General features: G+C 28.6%; 1 protein-coding gene across 1 annotated transcript in view; it reads right to left on the reverse strand.

Annotated features, from left to right (window-relative positions):
- Positions 1 to 951, reverse strand: part of LOC119676203 — a 107,410-nt gene extending 106,459 nt beyond the window's left edge. The window contains exon 1 of the mRNA XM_038087441.1: positions 366 to 951. Within this exon, the coding sequence (XP_037943369.1) occupies positions 366 to 616 (251 nt within the window). The 5' untranslated portion in view covers positions 617 to 951. The remainder of the gene's footprint in view (positions 1 to 365) is intronic.
- Between the last annotated feature and the right edge of the window lie 8,559 nt (positions 952 to 9,510).

Raw genomic sequence — 9,510 nt, forward strand, 5'->3', positions numbered from 1 at the left:
TGAACTTTTGCATAGAAATTTATTAGCTATCTCTCTCAGCTGTTTGAATTGTGTGTAAAAAATTTTCACTGTTAACGTATGTTTCGCTTTTGCTGTTGATGCGAGTGCTGCCAAGGCATTTACACACAACAAACTAATCAGATTACGCATTTTGGGTCGTTCAAGCAACTGATTAACATGAAAATGCTAAATTTTTTTTATATGAAGTTTTTGAATCAACTAAGCAACTGATCAGTTGCCTGAATTCCCCTAATGTAAAAATAATTTTTGTTGTAGTTAAGTTCTTTTCGAAACTTCGGTAATAATATATACATGTAGATGTGTAGGCATTATGTAGTGGTCTGTTCATTTAGAATTGTTAATACCTTTTAAGTCCTACTGTTTTGCAAGAAAGTTTTGTTGGTTTTAATCCTATATGGTGAGGATATTGCTTCTCACTTGAAGAGATGACTTCTTTAGTTTTAATATTATTTTCTATTTTCGCAGCTTTTTTAGAATTGTAATCATCATATTTACTATTATCGATACTATTTTGTTGTATTGGTTGATAAAAAATTTGATGTTCGAAGTATGCATCAGGTTCATCGCTGAGCTGAACCTCTTCTTGAGTTTCCATTAGAATATTTAAGAACTTTACAAACTCATTCGAAAGCACGACCTGTTTAATATATCTATTAAAAGCAGTATATGTGACTGTTTAGTACGCTTTATTTATTGCACCCGACATCACAGTTACACTCAGTAATTTTATGCAGTAAATTCGGGAAGGCTTTGTAGTAATCATTATTTCTTCTAATCAATAACATTGCAAATGTGAAATGCAGTTTTCTTGAATAAAATTGAAACAGTAATTATCAATTATGATTTTAATTTTTTTAACCACAAAGAATTAACCATTTTTTCACTAACAGAAATGTTTTTATTTTATGATAATTAATTAATCTTTCCGAAATAATTGTTTATGTAAGCTTTGCACTTCTTACTAAAAAATATCGTTTATAAAACAAACAAACGAAATATGAAACCTGCAAATTTAGTAAACAAGAATAATACCAAATAATACCAAAGAATACCTACATGTCATTATCAAGGAACACAAGAATGAGACAACGATAATTACAAAATGAATTGTAATTGATACAAAATCAAGCAAATTTTACATTCAAAATTCACAATAGCACAAGTGAACAGCGAATAAAAAAAATCTTATAAAAAAGGAAACTTAATTGTTAATCACAAAAATTACAAATAAACTCCGTAAGTTTTTTCCAACAACACTTTCTTTATGGCCATTCCAAGCCAGGTCGGCCATCAACTTGGAACTCTCGAGAAAATTTTTAGCGATAATTCGTTAATAAAAACAAAAAACATGTCTTTTTCACATCGAAATTGGAAGAAATTATTGCACAAATGCCTATTAAAAATGAAGAAAAATATTGAACGCTAAATATTTAATTGAATTAATCACAAAGTTCAAACCAAAGAACAACTTTCAAATAACGGAAAGTCCACCCACTTCGAACGTAACGAAAATAAATTGTTAATAAAAAATTATTTTTTTAACATTTTGGCCAGTGGAGAAGCGTCAACTTTTTGGAAGGGTGTTCACAATTTGATCAAAACGGATATCAACTATAACGTGTTTCTGCACCTTTTAAATGCAATTTCCCCACTACCTTCAAGATATGCAAACGATGTGCTGCCTTTTTTAAAGATATGGTTCCCCAAGAGGACTAATAACATCCATTTTTACCGTCGTTATCAATAGCTTATATGTGAATTTCCCAGGGTTCAGAAAAACACTGTGCTGTGCACAAAAATGCAAAACACCACGCACAAATGTTGTGCGATTCTAAAATTTCACACCACAAATGTGGTGTGCGAAAATTTTTGTGCACATCTTAAGTGCACATCTTGTGTGCACAAACGAAACGCACATTTCACACGAGTGTGGTGGAGTGAAATAAAACTCGCACACGCATTCGGTGTTTGTGCCGAAGTTATTTCGCACAGCACATTGTGTGTGCGGCAGCCAACTTGCCCTCGCACACAACGTGTGCAGAAAAGAATACGAGAAGCACATTTTGTGTGCAGGCTCGAAAATAAAAATGCACCCAAATGTGCGGAGACGAAATGTCTACTGCACGTTTGTGTGAAATGATGATTTAAAAGCGCACAATATTATGACAAATATCGCAGCAAAATAGTACGGAAAACTGATTTGTATTAATTTTGGTCTTAATGCGAAATATTTTATTGAAGAAATAATTTTGTATTTATATTTTAATTTTGAATTTATTATTAGATTTACATTTATTGCTTATATTACTTATTATTTTAAGGTTTATTAATTTAAAACATGGGAATAAAGTTAATTTCACAATGTACTTGAAAACTTTGTTATATTAAATAGGTACATGAATTTAATAGAGAAAAAGTATTTGTTTCGAAATGTTATAAGTAAAGAGGATCGGTTCTACGGATCGTACTTTGAAAAAATTAAATATATCAATTTTGGACTACTTCATAAAATTTTATTTAATAGTAAGTTGTACACTAAGATTCGTTAGTAAGGTTATAAAAAGCAAATTAAATATTTTTTACAACAACATAAATTAATTTTGTTATTAGATTTCACTTAATTTTTTATCTTTAATTACAGCTTAAATTTAACGAAGTTATTGAAATAATTTAATAATTTAATATCTTAATTTCTTATTATAAAATATATAATTTTTATTACATATTTTTTGAAATAAATTTTCATTTAATCTTATTAATAACATTGCTGAAATATTTTTTTCACTTAAATTATATCTCTGCTTACTTAGCACAGTAGAAAGGGCGCTAAAATCCTGCTACCTGTTCAAGAAAATATTTTCCTAATCTTTCGCGTTTTTTAATGAATGTTAGAAACTCTACCTAAGTGAATACATATTTCTGGAGAAGAAAAATATCTATTTGTGGCCCTCCCGTATTATCTTTTTTAAACTGTTGCAAAATTTATTAAACAAATACACCAATACCAATACCTGCTACCTGTTCAAAAAAAAATATTTTCCTAATCTTTCGTAATCTTTCATATTTTTTGGGCATAAAAAAATCTTCCTAAAATATGTTTTTATTTTTTTTAAACTGGTGCAAAACTTTCCAAACAAATACTTTAAGTTCACTTACTATATTTGCATTTAAAAATGCACAAAGTAATATACAAAAAACTAATATTTTAAGTTAAAATACAAATAAGGTTAAGACAGTTATAATTTTTAGTTTACATTAATTAACAAAAATAATTATTTTAAATATTTGTTAATTTATGCAATTTTTAACATAAATTACGATCCCAACGAACGCAAATATCAATTTTTTCAAAATTTGCAACAAAATAATATTTTCTATTTCAAACAAAATTGTGAAGTTCCTGTAATTTTTCCACCCTTGGGTGCAAGCGCAAAATCGCACATTTGTGCACGTTTGTGCATCGCACATTTGTGCACATTTGTGCACGTTTGTGCAGTCGCACATTTGTGCACATTTGTGCAAACGTAATATGAGCAGCACACTCGTGTGCAAAGAGAATTTTTTGTCGCACAGTGCGGTGCGAGCATAAAATTTTCTCGCACATCTGATTGTGCACATTTTTAAAAATCAGTCACACAGCACAAATGTGTGTGCACGAATCTGTGTGCACAATCATCGCTTTGTGCGATGTGAAATTTAAAATCGCACAACAAATTTGAGTGCGTGCATTTTTTTTCTTAACACCACAAATGTGCGTGTGCATATTTTAAAAATAATTTCCACTCGCACAGTGCAGTGTGCGATTTTGTGCACCACATTCCGAACTCTGGAATTTCCCATTCGTCTACTTCTCTGGTAAGAGTCTTCAATAACGTCTTTTTAAAGTATTAGTTTCTTCAGCAACGGCGACTTACCAGAGATTTCGACATTTTTACATCAGTTACCAAATTCTTCGTATCTGGACTTATTCTATTCATTTTATGAATTAAAACCTTTTCTTCAGCAGATCGTTTAAAAAAGGTGTTTGAATCAAATCTTCAATTACACACTTATCCATTTCTAAATATTATTTTTTACTTCACCTTTCCTTTATTTTTACTTTAGGTACTTTTACCATTTTACCATTTTAACCTCTATGTTAGAGCAGTTAAAGTCAAATTGTTAATATTGTAGGATTCTGTAGAATTATTATAATTGATGTGTTATATGATTTATATATTATATTTTATTATATTTTAATCTATTTTAAATCATATATTGTATAATTAAATTATTATAATTAATATATTATATAATTCATATATAATATTTTATATGGTTAATATATATGGTTAATTAATTTATCTAACTAACCCTGTATAAGATGTAATCAAACCAACGGTTCTAAGTCTTGTTTTTATTGCGTTTTGTTTTTGCGCTCGAGATGAGCAATTATTTGTTATATTTTTTGGGCTGCAAGTAAACTCCGTTGGTTTGATTCTGTCTCTTGTTTTTCGATCGCGAACGTGTCAACACACGGGTACACATAAAAAAGTGATTAAACAATCAATAACCGAAATTGTATAAATTCAATTGTATAAATTAAATGAAATCAAAACCCAATTATAAAAACGTTTATAATTTACATTGTGTTAAAGAAATTGAAATAAAGATCATAAAACCCAATTATAAAAACGCTTATAATTTACACTCTACATAAGAGTAAGAAACTCTCATGCAGTCATTTCTCTCTTACTTTGTACTTACTTTGCGGAAGATAAGGAAGGTTGACAGCCACCTATTCAGATGGAAGAAAAGAGATCAAGAGGGGAGCGAGCGAGAGGAGATCGAAGAGCGCAGAAACAGGGTTAATGCTTGCAAATTTGATCAAAAAATCAATAGTCTGATTCAAGACGTTAAAAATATATTGTTATAGGTAATTTGAAAATAATTAAAACAATTTAAATAATTGAAGTAATTAAGGAAATGATAAATTTAAAAATGGTAATCTTGTAACAAATGCACAGAGTGTATTAAAAGTATGAAAGGAACATTTCTTTAAAACACTATTTGGCGATGATAACATTAATTTCGCCTTTAAAGAAATGTTCTCGGAGTTCTTAATCGAAAATAATGGTGCTGAAATTCCACCACCTAGCCATAACAAAGTACATATAGCTGTACAGCGACTAAAAAACAACAAAGTGGCAGATGCAGCCGGTGGCGATAAGCTGATAAGGCTTGTCTAAGTTTATCTGGAGAATACGGTTGGATGAATCCACGCCAACTCACTAATTGGGCCTTCTCAGTGCGGCTTTCGACGTGGTCGCTCCACCATTGATCAGATATTCACACTGCGACAAATCCTAGAAAAAGTCAATGAACATAATATCAACGCTTACCACCTTTATTATAACGCAGCTTTTATAATCAACATATCGTGAGGAACTTCAGATAAGGTGATCCCTTATCATGAGATTTTTTAATTTTGTCATGGAAGTGATCGTGCGCTGCCGTTCACCGGAATGGTATAATATTTTACAAATATGTTCAGCTTCTTGCTACACCGACTACATCATTGACATCATTAGGCGTAGAAAGCGTGATGTTACACTGTCTTTGCTGTTATCAAAAAGCAATTTGCAAGAATGCGCTTAGAGGTGAATGAGGGCAAAACGATATATCGCTCGGATTCCGAGCTAGTAGCTGACGACTATACTTTCGAATCTGTCAAAGGTTTCATCTACCTGTCTAATCTGGAGATTAGACGAAGAACCACTATTGCTAATAGTTGCTTCTATAAGCAAACAAAACTTACTCTCTATAGGTGGTTTATCTTTCCTGTGCCTTTTAATGATGTAAAAACATGGACATTATCACAAAATGATGAAGCAGCACTGGGAGTATTCGAGAGAAAAGTCCTTCGTAAGATCTTTGGTCCTCTACGAGTTGGCGACGACTACCGCATATGAATGAACCACGAGTTGTACGAGCTTTATCATGACATTGACATAATTAAGCAAATAAACATCCAGCGGCTTCGCTGATGTGTGCGAGAAAGGTGCTTGAAGAAATACTTGGAAGAAGAAGACGTATATATTTTAGGAGATATGACATATTTCTAAAAAATTTTGAATAATAATCATTAAATACCGTTTTGATGCGAAATTAATGACAAAGATCGAGGCTAATACAATTTTTTTCTTTTATACGGCAGCGTTCAAGTGGTGAATGAAACATTGTGCTGAAAAATCTGTTAATGTGTAACAATGTGCACGTATTCACGTGTAGTGAATAATGTAATTTATTAGTTTACGTGCATTTCTAAATGATCAGTAGGGAAAAATCTTTTGATGACGGTGGGTGTATGCGCATTCATTGTTGTTAGATTTATTTGGGTTTTTTTAAGTAGAAAAATTTTATAAAAAATTAAATAAAAAACATTTCATTTGAATTTTTGTTCATAGATATTGAAAAATTTTAGTTTGAAATCACAATCACAAAATTTTTTTAAAACGAAATTACTAATTACTAAAGAAGTTTTAAATATTAACTGAATTAAATTAAAAAAAGTACATGTTTCTCAAATAATTTATGATTGTTGTAAAATGAGGCAGCCCAATTAATACCAGTGGCTCGTTTATGTAAATTATGTTTAAGTTATATTCATGCTTAAGACTTTTTGCGAGTATGTTCTCACTGGCTTTTTGTTACTTCTTCCGAGTTTGTCGTTTATGTAGCATTTTTTTTTGTATATTCAATTGCGCCTAGTTACAAATAAAAAACTAGTTAGCAATGTTTTTATATCGGGGACTTGAAATTGTCGATATTAATCCTTTTCTATGTTAAATATTGAATATATAGTTAATATTAATATTTAATGAATTATGAAAATTGATAGAACAATACAATGTTGTACGGTATTCTTTCAAGAACATATATATTCTATAATATTTTGGTATTTAAATTGTAGAACATGAGTAGCACGATTTTGCAAAATTAACAAAAATATTCTACATACAAAAAACAAATCTTCTTTCGCAAATTGTATAACATAACATATGTAATCAATTCATATATTTTTCAACACATATATAAAAATACTAAGAAGTAGTACAATGTTACACAGTTGTTTCTCAAATTATTTATATTTTTCTAATATGAATTGATGAAAAAGTTATTAAAATCAAGTACCAAAGAAAAAAGTTGACAAAAACTACTTTTGAAGCTTAATCATAAATTCCTTTAACTCTATTAGATGTATTTGTTACTGTTTAATATTGATTAAATAGATAATATTAATATTTTATGAATTATGTAGTTTGATAAAACAACACAATGTTGTATGGTATTTTTTGATAAACCTATCTATTCTATAATATTTTGGTCTTTAAATTGTAGAACTTGAGTAACACAATTTTGCAAAATATTCTACATACAAAAAACAAATCTTCTATCCCAAACTGTATAACATATGCAATCATTTCATATATTTTTCAATAGATATGTAAAAATACTAAGCAGTAGTACAATGTTTCACGGTAATTTTTCAAAATATTTATATTTTTCTAATATGAATTGATGAAAGAGTTATTAAAATCACGAACCAAATAAAAAAGTTGACAAAAACTACCTTTGAAGCATAATCATAAATTCCTTTAACTCTGTTAGAAGTATTTGTTACTCTTATATATTTAGTTTGTAGATAATATTAATATTTAATGAATTATGAAATTTGATAAAACAACACAATGTTGTATGGTATTTTTTGAAAAACATATATCTTCTATAATATTTTGGTATTTAAATTGTAGAACATGAGTAGCACAATTTTGCAAAATATTCTACATACAAAAAACAAATCTTCTCTCGCAAACTGTATAACATATGCAATCAATTCATATATTTTTCAATACATATGTAAAAATACTAAGCAGTAGTACAATGTTACAGGGTAATTTTTCAAAATATTTATATTTTCCCAATATGAATTGATGAAAAAGTTATTAAAATCAAGTACCAAATAAAAAAGTTGACAAGAACTACTTTTGAAGCATAATCATAAATTCCTTTAACTCTGTTAGATGTATTTGTTACTGTTTAATATTGATTAAATAGATAATATTAATATTTTATGAATTATGTAGTTTGATAAAACAACACAATGTTGTACGGTATTTTTTGAGAAACATGTATATTCTATAATATTTTGGTATTTAAATTGTAGAACATGAGTAGCACAGTTTTGCAAAATTAACAAAAATATTCTACATACAAAAAACAAATCTTTTTTCGCAAACTGTATAACATCTGCAATCATTTCATATATTTTTCAATATACATTTTTAAAAATACTAAGAAGTAGTACAATGTTTCACGATAAGTTTTTAAATTATTTATATTTTTCTTATATGAATTGATGAAAAAGATATTGAAATCAATTACCAAATAAAAAAGCTGACAAAAAGTACTTCTGGAGCACAATCATAAATTCCTTTAACTCTGTTAGAGGTATTTGTTTCTGTTAAATATTGAGTATATAGTTAATATTAATATTTAATGAATTATGAAAATTGATAGAACAATACAATGTTGTACGGTATTCTTTCGAGAACATATATATTCTATAATATTTTGGTGTTTAAATTGTAGAACATGAGTAGCACGATTTTGCAAAATTAACGAAAATATTCTACATACAAAAAACAAATCTTCTTTCGCAAATTGTATAACATAACATATGTAATCAATTCATATATTTTTCAATACATATGTAAAAATACTAAGAAGTAGTACAATGTTACACAGTTTTTTCTCAAATTATTTATATTTTTCTAATATGAATTGATGAAAAAGTTATTAAAATCAAGTACCAAAGAAAAAAGTTGACAAGAACTACTTTTGAAGCATAATCATAAATTCCTTTAACTCTGTTAGATGTATTTGTTACTGTTTAATATTGATTAAATAGATATATATTATTTATTTTAAGGTGCGCTGAATTCTGATGCTTCACATTTGGCAGGACCCGAGTTCGATTCCTGGTACTTGCAGTCTCAAAAATAATTATTTACGAATAATTAAATACAAGAATTATTTCCAAGACCACTGATGAAGGGTATTTGGCAATACTCGAAACAGCTGTATGGTCAGCCAAAAATTCAATTAATTAAAATAATTTAAAAAATAAATTTTTGTTGTTGTTTCACTTCTGTTCGAAAACCTCTTTATGTAAATATAACAAGTTTCTATTAAAACTATAATAGTCACTTTCGTCTGGAAAATTTGACGTTAAATTACAACTTATTCAGAAAAATATGGTTCTCGCCAATAAATATTGGTTCTCGCCCGTGCGACTAGTGGAGTAACATTAGCATGACTTTCTCAGCATTACGTTCCTAGATTAGGTTCTATTCATAAGAAAGAACAAATCATGCAACAAATAATGCCTCTACGAATAGAATAGTTTTGAAATTTAACAATTAAAAATAAAAAATATAATTAATTAAT

The sequence above is a fragment of the Teleopsis dalmanni genome, chromosome 1 (assembly GCF_002237135.1).
Source record: "Teleopsis dalmanni isolate 2A chromosome 1, ASM223713v2, whole genome shotgun sequence".
Lineage (NCBI taxonomy): Eukaryota > Metazoa > Arthropoda > Insecta > Diptera > Diopsidae > Teleopsis > Teleopsis dalmanni.